This window comes from Pelodiscus sinensis, chromosome 25, assembly GCF_052426305.1.
Source record: "Pelodiscus sinensis isolate ZL-2025 chromosome 25, ASM5242630v1, whole genome shotgun sequence".
In the NCBI taxonomy this organism is placed as follows: Eukaryota; Metazoa; Chordata; order Testudines; family Trionychidae; genus Pelodiscus; species Pelodiscus sinensis.
In genome coordinates, this window is record NC_143076.1 from 13,015,902 (window position 1) to 13,040,781 (window position 24,880).

General features: G+C 51.9%; 1 protein-coding gene across 28 annotated transcripts in view; it reads right to left on the minus strand.

Moving 5' to 3' along the window:
* The window catches only part of ST3GAL4 (ST3 beta-galactoside alpha-2,3-sialyltransferase 4), a 153,996-nt gene that overhangs the window by 51,470 nt on the left and 77,646 nt on the right, over positions 1 to 24,880 (minus strand). For 14 of the 28 annotated variants that reach the window (XM_089773336.1, XM_006111248.5, XM_014572735.4 and 11 more), the window contains one exon: positions 13,391 to 13,466. The exons of 3 other annotated variants lie outside the window; for them this stretch is intronic. In XM_089773336.1, coding sequence (XP_089629462.1) covers positions 13,391 to 13,466 — 76 coding nt within the window. Of the gene's footprint in view, positions 1 to 5,994; positions 6,099 to 13,390; positions 13,467 to 14,203; positions 14,314 to 24,880 lie in introns of those variants that run through there. 11 more of the 28 variants (XM_089773334.1, XM_075909648.2, XM_075909653.2 and 8 more) reach the window with 3 other exon arrangements.

The window sequence follows — 24,880 nt, forward strand, 5'->3', positions numbered from 1 at the left end:
GACTGCATGCCAGAGAGATTGCAGGAGTGTCATTTTGGGGGCAACTCAAATTACCTTCATTTCAGATGGTTTTTTAAAAAAAAATTTCCTTGATTTTTTTGAATTTATTTGCCTACGATCAAGTCACAGCTCCTGGCTTCTAACGTGATTTGTTAATTGTTTTTCTTCGTCTGATTCACCAATTTACTAACGGTTCTGTTTGCTGCGTCTTCCTCCTGGGCATTTATTTTTCTCGTTTGAACTGGCACGAGTTTCACTGTTGGTTTAGGATTTGTCAGAACCTGGCTCTCATTATAGAGTGTTGGTTGCCGTAGCGTGGCCCCTGCCAGTGGGTTGTTAAGTGGCAGCTGCTCTGGGTCTTTTCACAGGTCCATTGCAACACCCATCAGTCATTTCATATTCCATGTTCATTTCTGTCCCTTCCTACAGGCATCTGGAAGACAGGGGAGCTGGAACACTTTGCATACTGGGGGTGCCGAAAGCTATTGAACCAAACTACTTCCAAGTTGGAAATTCTGCAGCATCTTTCCTCCCTTCCACACCTCCCCCCAGTTCCGGCACGTATGAAGGCAGGTACCCGAAGCCTGATGTTGACAACTAACATTCATAACAAGGGACAGCACTGTTTGCAGATTTTCTACAGCTGTTTCTAATTTTGTACTCAGTTCCTGTGCTTGCTGTAACAAATTATGTTTTTGGCCTGCTTGCTGCCTTGACAGGAGAGAGGGAGCTTTTTAGGGCTCTGTTGCTTTTTTTTTTTTTTTTTTTTTTTTTTTAATAATTCCTCCTTTTAACTTTTTGGTTTTGTTACTTGCCCTGCCAGTGTTGTAGTGTGTTGTGTTAACCATTGAACATCTTTGGCTATAGGTTGCCATACTGTACATTCCTTACTTTTATTATTTTGAAGCCTACCGCTTTTGCCCCAGCTTTAGAGATTCAAGCTCATGTTCCTGCTAACTTTTTCGAATGTCCATAGATCTCCTTTGCTAGCTAGCCGGCACATCCAAACCTTACTAACCTCCGTGGGGATTTGAAGGGAGAGGATTAGGGGATTTTCTAGCTGGTCATTTTTTGTCCTGGCAGGTCACAATCCTTACAGCTTGTCACTTACAAGATTAGTGGTCAGGGCGCAGCATTGGCTGTGGGCTTGTGTGTGTGCTTTCCCTGTGCTGTCCCAGCTCTGTGCAGTGAGAGCCGGGCCAGTAGGCTGTGATAGTGCTACCCAGTGCTAAGTGATGGAGGCTGGAATATCGTTGCCTCAGTAACGCTGTTTAGGCTGCTCAGAGCTTCTGTCCTTGGAGCGTCACTGTTATCTCTCTGAACAGAAGTTAAGGCTGCCTCGGTGTTACTCATACAGATCACTGGGGCTGTTTGGAGACAACAGCACTAGGCCAGGACTATTGCCCACGAGCACAGTTTTAGTGCCTAGCTCTCTGGTTACAAGTACACAAACACAGGAGCTCTGCATAGCAAGGAGGGGCTCTGTCAGCAGTGAGAATTTCTGCTGTCCGTAGGCCAAAGAAAAGATTTAGGCAAAGTGCCGGATGATTATAGGCAAAGACACACTGGAATACACCACTTACACACCCCCTTAGGCATTTCTTTGTGACTTTTCTGTTTTTGATATTTTGGACATGATGTTTTTATTTATGATGTTACTGAAGCATAAATGAAAACATCTTTGTACTCGCTAAAATGTTTACATAAGGGACAAGAAGCAATGGGCTTCAATTGCAACAAGGGAGGTTTAAGTTGGACATTAGGAAAATCTTCCTGTCAGGATGGTTAAACACTGGAATAAATTGTCTAGGGAGGTTGTGGAAATAGCACTGGAGATATTTAAGAGCAGGTTAGACAGACACCTGTCAGGGACAGTCTAGAGGCCGGCTACTCAACACGTGGCCAATGGCCCGCATACGGCCTGCAGCCCACTTATTCGTGGCTCGCAGTGCAGTTTGGGTTTACGTGGGGCTCAACATGCAGCCCGCAGGTGGGATCCTTTGAACATGGCCTCCCACTGGGAACACGCTCCACAACAGCGAGGTATCTCCCAGGGTGGGTGAGCACTGAAAGACGCACACGGACGGGCTGGCTGGAACAGATGGGTAGAGGGTGTCAGCATTTCTAGCCCTCAGAGAGGTGCCAGGAGCTCCAGGACATTGTGGGAAGTGCTTTTATTCATGTCCGTCAGTGTGAAAAGCTATTTGCGTCTATATTTGCATGTATATGCAACCACACTGAAGTTGCGGCCCTCGGCATGTGCTGTGAGTATCACTGTGGCCCCCAGGGCTTCCAAAGTTGAGTAGTCCTGGGCTAGACGGTGCTTGGTCCTGCTGTGAGGGCAGGGGACTGGACTCACTAACCTCTCGAGGTCCCTTCCAGTTCTAGTGTTCTAGGATTCTGTGTAAATATTTAGTGCCTAGTGCACTAGCAGCAACTTTGCCAAGTTTAATGCCATTGCTGAGAAGGAAGCTACATCAGGGTAGGTTTGTAGGAAGCATTTTATATTTGACAGTGATGGGCTGATTTCATGGGGAGGGTGAAAAAGGGAGAAAACCTTCTTAGAAAACAAAGCCCTTTTCCGGTCTTATACTCAGCCAAAGCAGGGGATGTGTGTGAATTCCCTGCCTCTCTTATAGGGCTCATATTGCAGTAGGAGGATGAATTGTGCTTTGCTACAGGTAAAGAGTGCATGGCAATAGCCGTCTCATTAGAGAAAGAGGAGCCCCCGCCTCCTAACAGCTTCTAAGCCCAGCTTTCACCTCTCTGGCTTCAAGCTCCGTATTTTGGATCATGCTTCCAGAAGTGTAAACTGGTGGCATCAAAGAGCCTAATCTGCAGAGATGCTGCGCACCCCCAACTCTGACCAAAGTCAGGGAGTGCTGAGTGTGCACAGCACCACTGGAAACAAGGTTCCACATCTTAAGTTGGGCAGGCAGAATATTAGAACTTTAAACTCTGCCTCAGTTTCCCTGTCTCTAAAATGAGGATAGTGCATGCACAACGGGACTGAGTAGTAATCCCAACTGGTAGAAGAGGAGAATCACTATGGTGCAACATTTTCACAAATTATTTTCATTTCTATGGTTATTGCATGCATTAAATACATGTGCGATGTTTACAACTTAAAGTCTATGCGCCAGTGACCACTTCCACAGCAAATGGTACGAAGCGATAAAAATTGCATTACTCTGCTGTTATGATTTACTGCCTCCCTACAAAGTCTCAATGGACTGGTTTCCAACTCAGGACTGAGATTATAATCCATAGGCCCAATTTTCAGAACATCGAGTAATAAAATCAGGTCTTTCTTCACTGTTGTTTTCACAGGCTCAGATTTTAAGACCAGAAAAAACCATTATGATCATTTAGTCAGTTGTCCTAGCATTTCACCCAGTGATTCCTGCATGAATCCCATATCTTCTGGTTGAATTTGAGTGAAATCTCCAAGCAATCCCCAGGTAAACTGTTCTCTCAGTTAATCTACACCTTATTTCTATTCTGATTTTATCTAGCTCCAGCCGTTGGATCTCACTCTGCATTTGTCTGATAGAGTAAAGCGTCCTCTGCTATCAGAAATCATCTCCCCATTTGAGCTGCTCACATGACATTTTTGGTTTTTTAAGAGTAGCGATTAATTACCTATTAAGTGAAATAGACTGAGCTCCTTTACCCTCCCAGCAGATTTCCCGGACCCCAAATCATTCTTGTAGCTCTTTTCTGGTCCGTTTCCAATTTGTCAAAATCCTTTTCACAGTGTGGACACAGCTCTCTGGTAGGAGCTCACGTGTGTGTTTTCACTATTCAAAGAGAAGTTGTTCAGGCTCAGGAAAATAACAAAGCCCGAAAGAATCTCCAGGAGCGAGCGAGCAAACAAGCAAGCACACCACATGCCAGACTCCCCTCTCCAATGCACTGCATCAACTCTGTCTCCCACCATCCGAGCTGAAAGCTGGCACCTAGGAATTAAGAGCTGCAATACGAAGACAACAAGCTCTGAACAGATCCAGCGCGGCAGGCACAGAGCACATTCAGGCTCGCAGATTGCACCCTAACTTTTCCTTAATGGGGGGGAGGGGTGAAAATTCGTGGCTGTGTTACAACAGGGGAAGATATACAAGGAGGGGGAACTGAGGATGAACGGAGACGGCTCGATTCAATCCACCGGAACATTCCACTGTGCTGTTTGATTACAAGGGGTCATGGGATGCCGTGCAGCCCGAAGAGCTTTTGATGATATTAAAGTGCTTGGCATTCCACTTCCCACCTCGGCCACACAGATTCATTGGGTCCCAATATTTAACTGGGAGGCAGACACTCCCCAAAAAAACTCCCTCTGCTTCTACCAGTGACTCACCGTGTGGCCTCTGGCCAATCACTTAACCTCCCCTACAGCTGCAGAACAAGGATACCATTATTTCTTCAGAGGGGTGATGGGCAAATTCATATTCAAACAATGCTCTGAAAAAAATCTGAAGTGCTGAGAGCCAGGAAACCCCAGAAGGAACTGGCTCACAACAGCTCAAAGGAATCGACCATCTCCCCTCCTACAAAGGGAGGTTCGTTTTCTCTTTGCCTTTTTTCTGCAATGCATCACTCCCGCCACAGCAGCCCCTGAGAGAAGGGCTTCTGGGGTAGGATAGGGAGGGTTGGCTCAATCCTCGGAGATTCATAACTTTGTTGGAGCCCACTGGCGCGGGGGCTCACTTCACTGAGCTAAGCCAAAGCTTCTCTCAGGTCTCCATGCTTCATGGTACCGCTGTGAACAGAGCCACTTCTGAAAGCCCGTGCTGCCAACTGTGCAGTGTCCAGGGAGAGCTGGGCCCAAGCCCCTAACCAAACACTATCCATCCTAATCCCAGGCAGAGCGCCTCTGGGATCTGGACGGCATCCTTCTGGCACTGTGGTGAGTGTCATAACACGAAGCCATCTGGCCCGCACCCTGGTCTGGCTCTCGAATCACCCTGAAGTTCGGCTTTCCAGGATCAGGAAAGACTTTATTTTCCCTCGATACACAATGGGCCAGATCTGTTCTCAGTCTTTCCCCACCTTCCTCGGAAGTGTCAAGGATTGGCCACAGCTAGAGACAGCACCGTGGCTGGGAAGGACCAGCACTCAAAGTGGTACGGAGACTCCTTGTCTCAGAAGCCTGGCCGATGAGCGAGGGTGAAAGTAACTTCCATTTCTTGCAGATACTGTTGTATTGCATCGTGTGACTTAGGCAAAGGGCTGTGGGGGAGAATGGGGGTCGCAGGAGCCAGGGCAGGGGTTTGGAGGCGTGGGAATCTCAGGGCAGGGAGCTGAGGAATAGAGCGGCTGCACGAATCAGAGCAGGGGACTGACGGGTGTGGGGTGTCACAGGAGTCAGGGCAGAGGGTTGGGAGGGGGGTAGGCAGTGCAGAGGTTGGGGCTCAAGGCTGGGGCAGTCAGTCAGCAACCCTGCCCCGCGCTGCTCCTATTCCTGGACAAATGGGAACAGGGGCGGTGGGGTGGCACTTGCAGGCCAGGCCACGCACAAAGAGCCCCGGCTGCTCCCTTCGCCCAAGGGCTGAGGCCGCGAGGACAGCACATGCTTGCACTGCCTCCAGCCAGGGCAGGGCCCGCAAGCCTGGCTCAAAGCCGCCCACTGCCTGCAGTGCCTCTGCCATCTTCCCCTGCCTGCACATGTAGTGTTAAGGGACGTGTTCTGGTCCCTTTCCTACCAGGGCATAACTCCTGCATGGAGAATGGACAGTGCAGAACAACTGGATGGGTCCAAGCCTGCTGCCAAAGCACATGGGTGGGGGGGAAGCCAACATCCCATTTACTTCTCCTGACAAACTCATCCCAGGCAATGTGGCTCAAGCGTGACTTGTTATTTACCACGTCTCCAGTCAGACACCAGACTCCCCAAGTCGCTGGCCGCCTTGGAAAGTCCGCAAGCCCCACTGTCAAAACCCACAGCTCCGTTAGAGCAACACCAAGCAGTTCAAACAACAAGTCATGGGCGCTTACCTCACACGAGCGGCAAACATTTCCCGAGTCTGCCATGCGTTCACATGCTGGGCTCAGTTTCCCAGGTCCTAAACTAGCGCTGCAGACTGGCAAGGTGGCCGTTCCTGTTTGATTAATCAGTCTGTTACTACGCCTCACAGATTGGAATGTACTCACTTACTCACTTGCACAATATTGGGACCTTGTTATGTAGGATACCGCTTGGATTTTGATACCCATCTCCCTTTGCTGTACAAATACATTCCAGTGATCTACACTCAGTCCCATTGTACACACATAGGACTGTTTGTTTATTTAGAAACAACTGGTGCCATGCTTTTCAAATAACCCATGATTCTTGGTTTCCCACCCACCCTCTTGGAGATAATATGGTCCGATAAGCAACTGCTGATACACAGCGGTGCTGCTCCCATGTCGCTCTCAGGATGTTACTGAGACAAAGTGGCTCAAAATCGTGTCTCTTGCACCAGGAAGAGCAGGAAGATTTTGCCTCCTGTACCTTTGCTCTCTATGTAAATCAGATTGCAGCAGAGGGGATAGAATCATAGAATCATAGAATAATAGGACTGGAAGGGACCTCGAGAGGTCATCGTGTCCAGCCCCCCGCCCTCAAGGCAGGATCAAGCTCCGTCTACACCATCCCTGACAGATGTCTATCTAACCTGTTCTTAAATATCTCCAGAGAGGGAGATTCCACCACCTCCCTTGGCAATTTATTCCAATATTTGACCACCCTGACAGTTAGGAATTTTTTCCTAATGTCCAATCTAAACCTCCCCTGCTGCACTTTAAGCCCATTACTCCTTGTCCTGTCCTCAGAAACCAAGAGGAACAAATTTTCGCCTTCCTCCTTGTGACACCCTTTTAGATATTTGAAAACCGCTATCATGTCCCCCCTTAATCTTCTTTTTTCCAAACTAAACAAGCCCAGTTCATGAAGCCTGGCTTCATAGGTCATGTTCTCTAGACCTTTAATCATTCTTGTCGCTCTTCTCTGTACCCTTTCCAATTTCTCCACATCTTTCTTGAAATGTGGCGCCCAGAACTGGACACAGTACTCCAGCTGAGGCCTAACTAGTGCAGAGTAGAGCGGCAGAATGACTTCACGAGTTTTGCTTACAACACACCTGTTGATACAACCTAGAATCATATTTGCTTTTTTTGCAACAGCATCACACTGTTGACTCATATTCAACTTGTGGTCCACTATGACCCCTAGATCCCTTTCCGCCATGCTCCTTCCCGAGCTTCATTTGCAACTCTGGTTGCCTGATTCAAAATCCCGAGCTTCATTTGCAACTCTGGTTGCCTGATTTGCCTACCTAGCTCGAATTAACGAGCCAGTGTAGACATACCCTCACAGATTTATTTGGACATAAGTTTTTGTGGGTAAAAAACACTTTGTCAGATGCATCTGACAAAGGACGTCTTTGCCCACAAAAGCTTATGCCCAAACAAATCTGTTAGGGTATGGCTACACTAGCCACCCTAGTTCGAACTAGGGTGGCTAATGTAGTCATTCGAACTTGCAAATGAAGGTAGTTCGAGCTACCGGGCATTTAAAAATGGTGGCACCCGGGAACATGCAAATGAAGCCCGGGATATTTAAATCCCAGGCTTCATTTGCGAGTTCGAATGCCTACATTAGCCACCCTAGTTCGAACTAGGATGGCTAGTGTAGCCATACCCTTAGTCTGTAAGATGCCACAAGATTTCTTGGTGTTTTTGCAGATACAGACTAACACGGATCCCCCTCTGAGACTTGTCTGCCTGTGGCTGCTGTCTCCCAGCACACAAGCCAGTCTGGTTTCTATGCAACAGTCAAGTAAAATAAAATACAGACTGAATATGGGCATGCAGGATTAAAGATTTGTCTGGGCCAGGGAGGGCACTTATGTGCCACCCCACTCCTGGGGGCACACATGGATCCGTGCTCCTCGCATGGCTGGGGGAAAAGCCTCAAGGGAAGCATCTCTTCATGCTGCCTTTCCCCCAGCTTGAAGGAAGGGGAGCAGCAGTGCACAAAGCCACTCCCATCTCTGTACCACGGGTGTTCCCAGATTTGGGACACCCAGAGCGTGGAGGTTCAAGTGTAGTCTGTTACTTACACTCATCCCAGTAGCACGGCAGGGGGCTCTGCAGAGCCCCTGCAGAGACCTGGCCCCCTGAAAAAAAACAGGTCACGGGGATCGCAATTTTAGAGATGTGGAAACTGAGGCACAGAGAAAGGCAATGGCTTGCCCAAAAGTCCTTCAGCAAGGCCAGTGTCAGAGCCAAACAGAGAGCCCAGGAACTCCTATGTGCTCAAACCACTGGAGACCTGGCTGGTAGAGTGGCGTGAAAGAACGGTTCTTCTGAAATGTTTATACTCCCTGGGGTTTTGTATCTGCCTGGATTTCCTAAAGCTCTGAGCCAAGGCCAGGCCTTCCCAATCACCCCCCGTCTCCCCGCCTCCCACAGCGATCCCCAGATGGAGGTGTGGTTTTTCCTACCTGGGGCATTCACCACCTGCATTTACAACGCCACTAAACCCCGGCAGCTGTCCTCAGTCTCTGCAGGCCTCCAGCCAGGCAGGTGTTTACTCAGGGACTCCGGCTATACCTCTGTCTGCCTGCCGCTGGATACTGCAGACTCCCTCTGTGTTTATCCCTCCTTGCCTGTTTACAGGCTGGCCTGTATGGCTTTGGGAGTCATCAACAGGGGATATGTCACAGCAGAGGGAGATAAGCGCAGCAATCTGGATTGGCTGCAGCAGCTTGTCGGTAACAGAGCGGCGGACATGACCCTCCGGTTCCAGATCAGCGGATGGAGGGTGCCAAACTTTTATCCTCACCCCAAAGCAGCAACAGCTGGCAATTAACTCTTGCAATGCCTGCATTCTCCAGACTGCAAGGCAAGGGAGTGCTCAGGACTGCAGGGAGAGGGACTCCAGCTGAGCTCGGCTTAAGCCCCTGCAGGGATTCTTCCGTCCCCAGTGCAGGACTCTGCACTTGTCCTTGTTGAACTAGGGATGTTAAGTTGCGATTAATTAGCTAATTGAGTATCTACTATTCAATTAGTAGATGGGGCGGGGGGCAGCGCTCGCTCTGCAGTTTAAATGTAGCAAGAGCCGGGTGCGGCGGCAGCCCAGCTCCTACGACATTTAAACTGCAGAGCCGCAGCATTCTTGGAGCCGGTGCAAGCTGGGACTGCTCAGTCCCCGGAAGCTACCCCGGCTGCGGCTCTGCATTTTAAATGTGGTAGCAGCCCCGGGACTCTTACTACATTTAAAATGCAGGGCCACTGTGAGCCAGAACGGTTCAGTCCCGCCTGAGCCGCCCCCGGGAGCTAACCCCATGGCAGCTCTGCAGTCTACATGCAGTAAGAGGCAGAGCCGCAGTGGGGTTAGCTCCCGGAGGAGGCGCAAACTGGGACTGTTCAGTCATGGTTCGTGCTGGCTCCGGGACCGCTGCAGCTGAGCCTCCCCTACCCCCCTCCCTGCCCACACCATGGAGACAGTGCTGGGGAGAACCAGCTCTTGCTTCCCTCTCCCTTCCTGACAGGCTTATCGGGTAGTCGACTTCTCCCTCACATCCCTATGTTAAACCTCATCAGATTTCTTTTGGCCCAATCCTCCAATTTGTCTAGGTCACGCTGGACCCTGTTCCTACCCTCCAGTGTATCTACCTCTCCCCCAGCTTAGTAACATCCGCAAACTTGCTGAGGGTGCAACCCATCCCCTCATCCAGGTCATTAATAAAGATGTGGAACAAAACCGGCCCTAGAACCGATCCTTTGGGCACTCTGCTAGAAACTGACATCAAGCCATTAATCACTACCCGCTGGGCCCGACCATCTAGCCAGCTTCCTATCCACTTTACAGTCCATTTATTTAATCCATACTTCCTTAATTTGCTGGCAAGAACACTTTGAGAGACAGCATCAAAAGCTTTGCTAAAGTCAAAATATATTATGTCCTCCGACTTCCCCATATCCACAAAGCCAGTTCCTTTGTCACAGAAGGCAATCAGGTTGGTCAGGCAGGATTTGCCCTTGGTGAATCCATGTTGACTCTTCCTAATCACTTTCTTCTCTTCCAAGTGTTCCAAAATGGATTCCTTGAGGATCCCCTTCATGACTTTTCTGGGGACTGAGGTGAGGCTGACCCGTCTGTAGTTCCCTAGATTGTCCTTCTTCCCTTTTTTAAAGATGGGCCTTACATTTGCCTTTTTCCAAAAGTCCAGGACCTCTCCCGATTGCCATGAGATTTCAAATAATGGCCTATGTCTCTGCAATCACATCAACCAATTCCCTCAGCACCCTTGAATGCATTAGATCTGGCCCCATGGATTTGTGTATGTCTAACTTTTCTATATAGTTCTTAACCTGTTCTTTCTCCATTGAAGGCTGCCCACCTCTTTCCCATACTGCGTTGCCTAGTGCAGCAATCTGGGAGCTGAACTTGTCTCTGAAGACAGAGGCAAAAAAAGCATTGAGCGCTTCAGCTTTTCCCACATCCTCCGTCACTAGGTTACCGTCCTCATCCTAAGGGTCCCACACTTTCTCTGACCATCCTCTTATTGCTAGCATACATGTAGAAACCACTAATACAACTGCACAACCACAGACACTTCTCTTTGTGATTTGGCCTCCATGCAAGCAGCAAAGAGACCCGGCAAAGCCTCAGCCTCCACAGCAAAGGCACAGCAGCAGTGTGTAAAAATAGGCCAGGTTTTTTTTGTGACCAGGAAACAAACACATTCACACTTCCAATATCCACCCACTGCAAGGGAAAAAGAGATGCAAGAACAGGCCTCAGAGCCACCGTCTAAAAACCTCACAAGCCTGTAAGCTTACACCCCTGTCGGCCGAGCAGATCAACGACTCAACAGTGCATTTGAGCTTCCCTCCCAGGGTATGTCTACACTGCCACCCTAGTTCGAACTAGGATGGCTAATGTAGTCATTCAAATTTGCAAATGAAGTCCAGGATTAAAATATCTCTGGCTTCATTTGCATGTTCCCGGGCGCCGCCTTTTTTAAATGCCCGGTAGTTTGAACTACCTGCCCGCAGCAACACGCGGCACGGGCTAGGTAGTTCGAATTAAAGCTCCTAATTCAAACTACCGTTACTCCTCCTGCAATGAGGAGTAACGGTAGCTCGAATTAGGAGCTTTAATTCAAACTACCTACCCCGTGCCGCATGTAGCCGTGGGCAGGTAGTTCGAACTACCGGGCATTTAAAAATGGTGGCGCCTGGGAACATGCAAATGAAGCCAGGGATATTTTAATCCCGGGCTTCATTTGCAAATTCGAACGACTACATTAGCCACCCTAGTTCGAACAAGGGTGCCTAGTGTAGACATACCCCCCGGTCTCTGGATAATCCAGCCCTCCACTCCCAGGAGACCCAGATGATGTGGGAAAAGCTGAAGCGCTCAATGCTTTTTTTGCCTCTGTCTTCAGAGACAGGTTCAGCTCCCAGATTGCTGAACTAGGCAACCCAGTATGGGAAAGAGGTGGGCAGCCCTCAGTGGAGAAAGAACAGGTTAAGAACTATATAGAAAAGCTGGACATACACAAATCCATGGGGCCAGATCTAATGCATTCATGGGTGCTGAGGGAGTTGGCTGATGTGATTGCAGAGCCATACGCCATTATATTTGAAAACTTCTGGCAATCGGGAGAGGTCCTGGACGTTTGGAAAAAGGCAAATGCAAGGCCCATCTTGGAAAAAAAGGGAAGAAGGACAATCCAGGGAAATACAGCCTCACCTCAGTCCCTGGAAGCATCTCTCAAATGCCACTGACTTCAAAGGGACACGTGCCCATTCCTAATGTCGGAGGTAAGCCAGCGTGCTTTGCTCAATAGGGAAGGACTTTGCTGCCTCCGAGCCAAGGCAGGTGGACTGTGACCAGCGCTGCTCCGACTATCCGCCTGCGTTAGCCCAAGCGGCAGGAAAGCCGTGAAGGAAATGCAACAACCGTTGTGCCTCATGTTCAGCGGTCACCATGGGGCAGCCTGTGCTCTCTGCGAGGCTGCAGCGCACACAGAACAACAGGGGCGGGAGGAGAACAGAAACCAAGGGCACAGTATATCGCGGGCCTGATTCTATTTCCAATACGAATCGGCACTGACTGCCCGCTAAGAAGCAGGACTCAGGCCATTAGGCAGTACATATGGCAGCTCATTTCCACCCACCACACCTCCTGCCTCACTTCCATTACTGCAGCCCGAGGACCTCCCCAGTAGCGACCACGGCTCTCGCGAAAGTCCCCCGTCAGCAAAGTGAGATGAACACCACTCCGGTGCTGTTTAGTAGTGAAACCGCACTTCTCCAGGCAAGCTCCGCTCAGCTGGAGAGGGATTCTGCCTCACGCAGGGTGCTCAGTTCTGCAGCCCACGGGAACCACGTCCAGAAACTGCCACTAACCTAAAGAACAAGTCTTGCTACAGTCACTCCCCACACGCCCGTTCAGCCCGCCTGTGCTCCCTGCAACGAGGCTTTTTGCTTCTTTCCAGGTGGTTGTACCTGAAGATCTTTTGCCAGGCACAACCCCTTCTATTCGAGAAAAATCCCTGCGTTTGGACCCATATCACAGTGACACTCGGTAATTCGCTGGCCAGGGGCAGCAGATAACATTCGGCTCAACCACCCACACGCATTACACCTGAACAACTGCACTAGAGTCTGGGTTAAGTTTCCCCTCTCTGATCCGCAACCACATAGAACAGTCCCGCCTGCAACCCACGAGGACCAGCTCCGCTCCGGCTTCACCACACAGGCAGCAAAACCTGTCAAATCACTTTCCTGCGGAACAGACCAGGGCTTCTCTGTGCATCCCTGCTGTCACGTGGGCGCTACTGCTCCCCCAGGTCAATGCTCGGGCAGCTCAGCTATGCAGGGTAGGCTCAAATCCAGGTCATGTCTGCCTGGAGCGGGGCAGGGTTGAGGGCAGGGCTGGCGTTCACACCCTACAGACCCAGGCCCATGACTGTGTTTTTTGCTGGTGATTGAGCTTCCCAAATGCGAATGGGCAACAGCCAGCTGGCATTGTCGTGGGGTCACAGGCAACCTACCTGCACTGGACAATTTTGGAGAACCATTACCAGGACAGACGAGGGAGACGGGTTACTGGAAGAAGAGTGCAGGTGTTGGGGTGCTCTCTCTCTCTCCAGGAGATATGGCTATTCCCCAGCACAGGGGTTCTCCACAAGAATCAGGGGCCACGGCCTCCTGGCCCTTCCCACAGTGCTAGAAGGGAGCAGGATCTCCTCTGGAACCACTGCCCAGGCACTCAGCACATGCAGTGAGTGGCCTCATGCGGCCACCCACAGCTGCCCCGCTCCGCCCTCCTCTCCTCTGGGGAGAAATGACAGACTAAAAGGAACAGCTGAGGGAAAAGGAGGCTACTTACGTCCGTCCTGTCATTCCAAAGCCGAGGGGGCCGTGTCTCCACGGGGTAGGGCCCTCCTGTCCCACTCTTTCGTCCCCTACGGAAGGAAGGCAAGAGACACGAGTGCTTAGTGCAGTGGTATATGGGGAATTCTGCATCTGCTACTTGTACCCAGGGCCACTAGAACCCCCTGGGGGGGGGGGAGGAGTGACAGGACACGAACCCTGCCTCTCCCCACACACAGGCTGACCTGTGAATGCAGCTTCTGAGGGAGAACACCTCTTCCGCTGCTCCTAGTATTCTGCAAGGAGGGCCCATCCCACCGGAGCCCCTACTCAGGATCGGTTGCTTCACCGTGGCAGATGCTACGGGTCCCAGTGCCGGAACAGACCCAGAAACAGCCACCTGGGATCAGCGGGGGCCCCTGAAACGCAGCTGCTGATGAGAGGCAGCACCCCGGCCCGTATGCAACGGGCAGCGAGACTCACTGGCTGCGCGGAGCCATCCTGAAAATGCCCAGCCTGGGGTGGCTTAGCCTGGTCTGCATCTATTAATCTGTCGCGGCGATAAGCACACGTCCTGCTGTGCCTCCTGACGGCTTCGACTCTAATACCCACACGCCGTGCTCTGCTGCGACCGCTTTTGTTAAAGGGGCCCGGCACACTTAACAGCCCCCACGCAAAACACGGAGCTGACCTGCCTGGATTCTCCTGCGCAGCTTCCGGGCTTTCCCCAGGGGGGAGGAGGGGAAGGGTTCTCTCTTGCTCACATACACCTCTGCTGCTCCGGGAAGTTGCAGAGAGGATAGCAAAGAACCAGACTCCAGGCACAAACCTTGATGCCCACACACCCCTGCATGAGCTGGCTGCCCTTTTGGAGAACCGCAGGCCAGGCCTGGTGCAGCGTCTGCAGCTTCCCTGGTAATGAATTAGCACCTCAGTGCATGGAGCATCAGTGAAGAGATGGCGCTGTGGGGAATAGGGATTTAAGCAACTAGCCTAGGCTTATCGAATAGATTCTCTACTCTACCAGTCGCCGCTATCAGAGACAACGGGGCAGGGGAGAAGCAGCAGCTGGTGCTGGGGGGAGCCAGCTTAAAAGCTGGTTCCCCCAGCACCGTCTCTGGGGGAGGCGGGGAGGGGAGGCAGAGGTGCAATGGGGGACCAGGTGTAAGCTGGGACAGCTGAGTCCCGGCTTGTGCCTAGTCCCCTGCTGCGCCTCTGCCTTTTAAATGTAGTAAGATCCACGGGACTCTTACTACATTTGATAGGCAGGGCCACAGTGGAGTTAGCTTCCAGGGCCAGGAGCTAACCCTGCTGCGGCCCTTCCATCCGCTACTCGATTAGCTGATTAAATGCAATTTAACATCCTAGGTGGGGACACTGATGCTAAACCCCCCAGGGCAATCAGCTAATCGCCACGGCACTAGAAAGGACGGGGACCTCACCAGGCTGTTGGCCTCAGCTGATTGACCAGGAACCTTGGGGTCCAGGGACATCCTTTGAGTCCTGGCCAAGGTACAGCAGGATCTATCTGGGCTGGAGCTATCAACCACAACTCCCTTCACTCACCCTTCAGCAACCCCAGCAGAGGTGATATTAGGGTTGTGAACGAGTATCCCGTTACCCGATAAACAACTCTCCCTCAAAACAAACGCAGCAGGATTCAACCCCCCACTCCCAGCCTCTGCTCCATAAACTCTGCCCAGAGGCAGCTGCTCCTCACCTCCAGCTGCAGCGTGCGGGTGTAGTAGCCCGACACCCAGGTAACAAGATGCACTTTCCCATACCAGCACCTGAGGCAGCAGAACGTGTGGAATGCAAGGACACCCCCCCCCCCCTCTAGCTGGGCAGGCACATCAAAGAACAAATTCCACCGCGTGGGAAAAACACCGTCCATGGCCTCACCCTCCTAGCACAGGGATTTGCTAATGTTAGAGGCAGTGGGCCGCAGAACAAGAGAATCCAGAACCACAGAGGGCGAGGATGAGGATGAACAAGCTCTTATCACCTTTTAACATCTCAAAGCCCCTCACGAAGGCAGCAGTGTCCCATTTTACAGAGAACTGTGCAGCCCCGTGCCCAAGGTGACAGCCAATCACAGACAGAGCCAGGAATAGAACCCTCACACTGCCCTAAACAGCTGTGTATCACATGCCATCTGCAAGCTGGCTATCAGCTGACGTGACCATCCCAGAAGTGGCTGCATTTCACTGGGCCGTGGTGAGAGCCGTATCAGAGTCGGCCGGCAAGCACACATCATCACGAGGCACAGCAATCAGAGACGTGCATTATTCACACAATAGTGATGCAATACTTCGAAAGAAGGTCCAATAAAGCCTTTTATTCCAAACCACGATGGCACAAATAATTGTCCTAGGGAAATTTTCTACACACCATTAGTCTTTAGAGAGTCTCCTGGGATCTTTAGTGCCAGCCTTTGATCTTACGTATCTGGCAAGACAGAAGCACAGCACACAACCTCTGCGTCATTGACTCCTTGTATGCAGTACAGCCTCAGAAGTAAAGAATGACACTGCACATGTACTAACCAGCTAGTCCTAGAAGGCTAGACATGTTCCTCCGAGGTTCCCACTGCAGCACTGACCACCTGGACTCTGCTTCCCATGGGAGGAGTTGATAAAACAAGAGCCCAAGGGGAGCTAACTTTTGCATTCAAAACCATCTCTCTCTTGCGCACCATAATACGCAGCATCTTATGACCCCCATGCAATGAAAGATCTCATTGTAACCGACAGGCGTGCTGAGTTACAGCTGCTCTGGGAACCTCATATGGTTTCTGTGAAGCTCCAGTCTCAATCCAGCACGGCATGAATGAATATAGCTCATCAATACAGTCCCAGCCCATGCACACACGCTGGCTACGTCTACACTGGCCCCTTCTTCGGAATAGCCATGCTAATTTAGAACTTTGGAATAGGGAAATGCGCGGGGGATTTAAATATACTGAATAAGAGATCCTCCGGAAAAGGGCTTTATTCCGGAGGATCGCACCAGTCTGGACGCTCTTTTCCGGCTTTTCCCCAAGCCGGAAAAAAGCGGCAGCCATGTTTATTTAAATCCCGCGGGGGATATTTAAATCCCCCGCGCATTTCCCTATTCCAAAGTTCTAAATTAGCATGGCTATTCCGAAGAAGGGGCCAGTGTAGACACAGCCATTGGGACTTTGTGGACTGGGCCAAACAGGTTACAAGCATGGATTACCATAATTACAAGATTCCATTGTACAACAGCTGGTCAACACTAGCAACAGGCGGGTCTCAGTCCTGCTAGTCGCCTGTTAGCAAATATACCCCACACTGTAGCCGACTACTAACTCTCAGTTTGAGCACATGCTGCTTTCTTACTCCAGAGCTATTTTATAAAGGGGCAGGAGGCTATTTATACAAAGGCCAAGCTAGCTCCACTTACACTTTGGAGAGCGAGGTAATGCTCTCTCATCCACACTCCCAGTTTCTGCAGTCGTTGCTTGCAACACGTGTCTCAGAGGCGTGAACATCTTTCAGCAGGCTGAGGCTTGAGAAGCATGGCCCATCACTGCCAAATCCCACAGAGGAGACACTTTTTGCAGTAGCTCGTGGTTACGCAGGGCAAACACGGTGTGTGATGGTCAAACTGAGCACTGGGTCACATGCCTAGCTCTGCACAGACTCACTTTGTGCCCTTGGGCAGCCCGCTTAGGGAAACTGAGGTACAGAGATGTCAGTGGAACTGCAATGAGCTGAGAACTCCCTGGAGCATTATAAGACCTACCAGGAGCGCCACGCGCCCGGGGCCAGGCCCCCCGCCCTGCAAACGCCGCGCTCCCAGGGCCGGCGCTCCTCCCAAGTGCCGCGCGCCCAGGGCCGGCGCCCCCCCCAAGCGCCGCGCGCCCGGGGCCGGTGCCCCCCCCAAAGCGCCGCACGCGGGGAGCGCGGGCGGCCAGTTCGCAGTGCTCCCGGGGCCAGCTCCGGCCCCGATGAATGCACCACGTGCCCGGGGCCAGGCCAGCCCTGAGCACTTGGCGGGCGCACACAAATGGCCCCGCGGGCACCGTGTTGGGGACCACTGCTATATAGAGCAGTATGCACAAGCCATTGTATAAAATATTAGTTTATACTGACTTTGTTTTTAATGTAGCCAGTTGTAAAACTAGGCAAATATCTAAATGAGTTGATGCACCCCCTGAAGACCTGTGTATCCTACCTCCCAGGGTATCCTTGCCCCTGGCTGAGAACCACTGTTCTAAAGCCTTTGGTTTCGTACATTTCTGGAGGATAAGTGAAAAAGGAAATGAAAAAAACACCACGTATTAGCAAGAAAAACATGTAGGCATTCTCCAGAGAACACAACACAAATCTAACGGCAGGTTCACGCCGGCATATTTTCCTCTGCATTAATTCTGGTTAATTTCAGATCCCCACTTGAATAAAACACTTACTTTTTCAAGAGAAAAAGCCCTTCTGGTTGCGGCAGGCTGCAGAAGAGATTCTTGTAACGAATGACCAAGCCAATATTTTTAGACAGAAATAAGTGAACATTCCAGATTATACCTTGTGTTAGTGCTGCCGAAACGTGCATGTGCCACAAGAGACCAGTTGGCTGCAAAATGCTAGAGACCAAAGCCATTAGCAACATTGTGTAGGGTACGTGCCCCCTTAAAAACCAGGCTAAAGTAACACAGAGGGCCAGCACTAGGGATGTAATAGTGTAGTTGATTAACCGATAAGCGTATCCCCCTCCCCTCTTTGCCAGTACATTTTTCAGCAGGCTGGCCAGCAGCCCAGCTCAGTCCTGGCTTGCGCCAGGTCCGGGACCTACCCCTGCTGCGGCTCTGCATTTAAAGTGTATTAGGAGCCAGGTAGGCTGCCTGGTTCATTTCTGGCTCGTACTAGGTCCAGGAACTCAAATCCCCCACTGGACAGAGGCAGCAGCACACAGACAGCCGGTCCGCAAGGGGAGCTAGTTTTCAACTGTCTCCCGCGTGGACCAGCTCCCGCCTGGCACCCCACGCTGCTGCCTCTGTATCAGCGCGGAGTGGCGAGGGCTTCTCAAAGCAGGACTGGAGAGCACTGGCTGGCGGCTCCGCCCGCGGGGACTATAGAATAGTTGAGTAACTGATCAGAATTCATGAACTTAATCGACTATTCAGCTAACCGATATTTAACATCCCTAGCCAGCATCCCACAGACTTGCACGGAGGATCACAGAGGCTTTGCTTAGGGGGCTGGCCGGCCAGGGGGTGCATAACCCCCACTGGGTACCACCCCACAGTATACCCCATTACAGACTATTGTACAGCAAATCTTGCAGAGCACAGAGATCATCCCAGGAGGCTACTTTTATGGAGCACACAGGGGGAAGATTAGTATCCAAAACAAGCACTTCTGAGGAAAGGCACCTAGAGACAGAATGGAGGTGGAACAGTGTCTGGAAAGGACAAGAACTGAGAGAGTCACTTCATTCAGCAGGGAAAGAAGGTTTCTCTCCTGCAACTCTGGTCCCCGGTAAGATTGACCAGGACAGGACAGCTCAAACAGAGCCCATCTAGCCACACACTGCCCTAACCCCACGGCTTTCAGGATAGCAGCTGCATTCTGACCAGCGGTGCCCAGCGTGGGGGGTGTCGTCTATTTCACACCAAGTGCTTTGTACCAGGCAGCCTGGGAGCGAAGTCCTGGTTGTTGTTCCAGTCTGGTTCTTGCTGGTTAGCAGAGCCGGACCCAAACCCCCGAAGCATCGACACAGGTGGAGCTCCGGCAGCAGAACCACAGTCATTTATCCCTGGCAGGGGACACAACGGCATCTGCCCTCCTGCTGCTGTACTGACATTTCTCTCCCACCCTTGCAGGAAGCAGATTAGCTTCTTGAAACAAGGATCTGTGGGCAACAGCCACCCAGCCAGCACAGTACCTGCTGCAACGGGCCCCTGGCTGAAGGGGTGAGTTGGTTGTGGGAAGGGACTGACGTCTGCAACGCCTAAGAGAGCGCCACTTGCTCAGCCTCAGTGAAAGAAGCTGGCAGGCAGGCCGGGGATGTAACATTACAGCATCCAGGCTGGGCTAGCGGAGAGGGGGGTTTTGCGGAGGGAGGGGTGTAATTTTATTTCTGATGTTTGTTCAGCTGCTTAAGAACTGTACTTGTACAGCTGCTGCAGGGCAGAAGGGGAAATTCGCCCTGAAGTTTGAATGGATTTCTCTCCCCCACTGCGCAAGTTGAAGAAAACCAGAAACACCCGACCCTGGAAAAGAGAGGAGAGACCTGGTCACGGGGCACTCCAAAAGGAGCTTTTGGTTTCAGCCTGCAGGTGGGAGCGCTGGGATCTGCCAGGGAGGCCATTTCACAAGATGACCAAGCGTCAGCAGCTGTTCAACATTGAAAATGGTTTTTTAAACAGATTCGAAGATGCCAAGGCCAGCTGGGACCGTTGTGATCACCGCCTCCAGTCCGGCGCAGGCCAGAAAGCAACTCCACGTCATTCCTGGAGCAGAGCTTTTCGTCAAGCCTCCAACCTGGCTTTTAAAGTAGCCAGTGATGGAGACCAGAGACAGTGACACATTCATCCAAGAGGGTGCAAGGAGGTTAGTGGGAAGGTACAAGAGAGCGGAGTAAGTCATTAGGGGCTCCCCCAGTGGGTGGGGGGACGTTTGTTTCTAACAGGACACAATGGGATGGAGCAGGCTTCAAACTAATAAAAGAAAGTTCTTCTTCACAAAGCAAATAGTCAACCTGTGGAACTCCTTGCCGCAGGAGGCTGTGAAGGCTAGAACTATAACAGAGTTTAAAGAGAAGTTAGATCAAGTCATGGAGGTTGGGTCCATGGAGTGGTATTAGCCAGGGGGTAGAAATGGTGTCCCTGGCCTCTGTTTGTGGAAGGCTGGAGATGGATGGCACGAGACAAATGGCTTAGTCATTGTCTTCGGTCCATCCCCTCCAGGGTACCTAGTGTTGGCCACTGTTGGCAGACAGGCTACTGGGCTAGATGGACCTTTGGTCTGACCCAGTACGGCCATTCTTATGTTCTTATGTTCTAAGCGCAGGGTCGGGGGGTCTCACTGGACCACCCTGATTTTCATGCAAACCTGCTCTTGGCTGGCAGCTATCCTGCCCTAGACGGCCACTTTCCTGTGCCTAGTGCGGACGTCGTGGATGAGGTCCACGATCTCCGCACTAGACCAGGCGGGCGCCCACCTCTTGCGGCCCCGGGCAGGCTCCTGGGAGCCGCCAGCCTGGTCCTGGGAAGAGGCGGAGGCTGGGTGCCAGCAGGTGGCTGGCTCATGCTGTGCCAGGTGCAGGGTCTGCTGGCTGGGTGCTGGCAGGCTTGCACCTGGCACGGGCACCGTAGCCAGCCCGTGCCCCTTTAAGGGCTCCAGGGCCAGGAGGGGGGCAGAAGAGTTTCTCTGGTAGTACCCAGAGTGGCCACCAGGGAAAGCTAGAGAGGGCTAGCCTCCCACTAGTTCGAATTAAGTGGACACACAGCCCTTAATTCGAACTACTTAATTCGAACTAGGCTTAGTCCTCGTAGAATGAGGTTTACCTAGTTCGAATTAAGCGCTCCTCTAGTTCAAATTAAGATCGAACTAGCGGTTTGTATGTGTAGCGCCTATTAAAGTTCATTAAAACTAACGTCTGTTAGTTCGCATTAACTTTGTAGTGTAGACATACCCTAACAGAGTTTAAAGAGAAGCTAAATTTAATGGAGGTTAGGTCCATAAAAGGCTATTAGCCAGGGGATAGACATGGTGTCCCTGGCCTGTTTGTCAGAGGCAGGAGACAAATCGCTTGATCACTGTCTTCGGTCCACCCTCTCTGGGGCACCTGGTGCTGGCCACTGTTGGCAGACAGGCTAGATGGACCTTTGGTCTGACCCAGTACGGCCGTTCTTATGTTCTTACTTGTTCTGATCATGAAGGAAATAGGCCAGCTCTCTGGTAATGGCTTTCCAAGTGGACTCTGCCTTTAGCTGGAGGATGCTGCATCTCAGAATGACCTGAGATTGATCCTGCAGGAAGGGGATTTGCATAACAGATCCCCAAACAAAATCTGGCTCATTGTGTGCCCAACGAGCAAGCTCCTCCTGACCTGGACCCCGCAGGAGGGGCTGGGACCAGCAGTACCCATATGCTGTTCACCCCAAGGAGGAGCTTGCCACAGGGTCTGTGGCTGAGGCTCTGAACTGGGCCGTGTTCAGAGCCCAGCCAGACACCCTTGTGAAACCTTGGGGGAGCCACAGAAGGCCAGATTCCTAATGCCCAGCACCTCCAGTTAGGGCCAGATTCTCAGAAGATCTCAGTACCCAACTGTTCTTAATCTGTTCTCCTCGTCTGCAAACCTGGGCAACAAGTCCGTCCTGTCACCAGATTGTGTTGGGAACAATCACACACAGTACAGAGCGCAACAGGCACATACCAAAGTGACAGTGGCCACAGAAGACCACCTTTGGGATGGGGAGATTGGTGACTTTGTTTTTTCCCTTGGGGGGGAGGGGAGGCAAATTTTATAGGTCGGCACCAAAACTGACCCAGCAAAATGTGTTTGTGATCAAGCATATTCCACACCACAAGGTCGAAAAATTTCCACTCCCTTTTAGGTGTTAGACTCGGTGCTATGGAACATTCCAATAATGAAGAAGGGGGAGTTCTTGTCAAGCGAGTTTCAATACAATCAATGCAGTCAGCACCTCAGCGTCCCCATGCCGGGAAGCAGGAACAGTCGGACTGTCAGTGGACGTGACGCTGATGTTACAGAAAAGGAGATCCCAGGCTTGGTAAGCTGCCGTCTTACTTACAAGGACAAACCAAAGCAAACTGAGGACAAGGTGTATCATTTCTACGGACGTTCAACCTTGAGGGCCAGCCTGGCTCACCTCTCATCCCACAGCCCGGGTGACAAATCTAAACATGCGCACACCCCAGCATGGGACACACGCTTCTGAACACGCCTAGAACGGCCTGAACTCTCCTCACATATGCAAGGTCTCTACCATGTTGTTCCCACCCACGCAACAGCTACCTTACACTGCCAGCAAAATGGAAATGGGCCTCATTGTGAATGAGAATCACGTCCCAGGCCTCTTCCAAATCTCAGCCTCCCTAACACGGAACCATCTCGTAATTATGTAATGGCTATTGGGCTCTTTAGATCTGTTCATGCTGGGAGCTGGGAATTGTAGCTCGGCTCCAAGTGTAGACAGGCCCTTCCTTTGCCCCAACTCTGAAATATTTCTGTACAATCACGGCACAGGAATCCAAGTCCATGCGTCGCTAAGCTGTGGGACAAACTACACTGACCACACGGTGGTGCTGGTGATACTGTAATACAGAGGTGGGCCCAACAAGCCTTTGAATCCAGCCCACAGCCCGCCCCACTGGGACCCTCAGGCAGGGAGCACCCCCAAGCCACTCAAAGCGGCCACTCTACTGGCCAATGGGAACTGTGAGACTGTGCTGGGGGCAAGGGCAGTGCGTGAAGCCTCCCCCCAAACGTGCGGAGCAGAGAGCCATGCAGAGCAGCTGGCTGCTTTGAGCAGGCTCCGAGGATGCTGCTGGGCTGCTGGCCAGGAGCCACCTAGGTATGTGCCTCCCACTCAGAGCCGGCCTCTAGCACCCCGCCCGAACCCCAACACCCTGCTCCAGGTCACCACCCAAACCCTCTACGCACGAACACACGCACACACACACACCCTGCCCCAAGTCACAACTTCCTCCAAGACCCTGAACCCCTTCCTACTCTCCTCCCTCAAGTCAGAATCCTCTCCTGCACCCATACCCCAGATCCTGCACCCCAATCCCTTACCTCAGTCCCCTACCCCCACTTCCCTTCTGCTCCCAACCTCCAGCCCAGATCCTGCATCGTCTCCATAGAAGAGTGTGGCCCTTGACCACTTACCAAAATCTTGAAGTGCCGCCCCCATTAACCATTACTGCCCACCTCTGCTGTAACAGAACTGATGGATCTTTCTGTGGCCTGAAGTGCTTGAAGTTGCATGGAAACAGACACACGAAGAGAGGACACAACACACACCTTCTGCCTTTGTTCATCTGGGTTCATTTTTCTGCCCTGCTGCAGTTTCAGCAGCTTTATACGCCTGCATTTCATATTCCCGCAGAGCATGAAAAAGGACATGCCCAAGGCTGGCATGCTGCGACCACTGAAACAATCATCCAAGCTGGAAGGCGCCCCACCCTTGCCTGCTAGACCATCACAGTCCCTTCCCTCCATCAGACCGAGCCTGGTTCCTGATTCCCCTTGCGTGGGCAAAGGTCCCCCGGCAGGCGAAGCCAATGGAACCCCACCGACTTACATCAGGTGAGAGTCCGGCCGCTGGATTCCATGTACTGGCGCAGCGCAGGGCAGACAGTTTGACTTTCACATTGTTTAGGGCCCACCTGCTGCCCCCAGCCCATCAGCTGTTTTCATCTGGCCCTCAGCCCCCTGTGCTGGGGAGCAGTTTGGGGGCTTGTCCTGCTCTGTGTGAGCCCCTTCGGCTTCTCCATGTAAGGGCAGCACCACCCCGGCAGTTCCCATTGGCTGGAAATGGTGGTCAATGGGAGGACGGTGCCTGCAGATGCTGGGGAGAGGAGGAAGCGCATAGAGCTGCCTGGTTGCTCCTCCAGGGAGGAGCCAGCTGAAAGGTGAACATGCTGCTGCTTCCAGGAGCTGCTTAGGGAAGGAAGCGCACCCCAGAACCTGCACCCCGCTCTCCTCCACGCCCCAACCCCCTGCTCCAGCCCTTACCCCCTCCTGTCCACAGAACCTCTTGGCCCCAGCCCTAAACCCTTCATCCCTGCCCCCCCCCCCCACTCCAACCCCAGGCCCCAACCAGAGTCCCCTCCCACATCCTGAACTCATTATTTCTGGCCCCACCGCAGAGCCCACACTCTGCCCTCCTCCCCCAGAGCTCTCACCCCCTCCCGCATCCCACCTCCGATTTCAGGAGCACTCATGGCCCTTAACACAACTTCCAGACCCCGCTGCAGCCCTCAGGCCAAAAGAATGCCCGGGCCTGGCTTAGGGAGATGTTAGGCTTCATGCAGCAGATGGTAAATTTCACACCAGCCCGGAAATCTGCAAGGCAGTGGACACAATACAGCACTGTGAATGCACCCTCCTGCTGGCAGCCTGCTGTGTGTTCTCAATAAGGCACATCCTGGGAGGAATCGGCTGCTCCCAGGGAGAGAGGGGCCAGACTTCGACTCCTTGAGCCCTAATTGGTGAAAATGGCTTAAAAGGAGAAGAAAATTACTGCTTCTGGAGCTTCCTTTCCTTCCCTTTTGACCAGACAATGCTGGGGCCGTGTCTTGACTAGCAACAACAGGATGTCATGAAGTTATTACACCCACATATCAGAAACAAAGAGTTCAAGGAGAACCCTGGATTGGTTCTCGTTACTATGAGAAATCTGATAAAAAAAGAGAGAGAGAGAGACCTCATAAATACAGGGGAATCTTTGTTGCAAACAACAAACAAGATAATACTACACATTAGGAGGCTGTTAATTAGGAAACGCAGC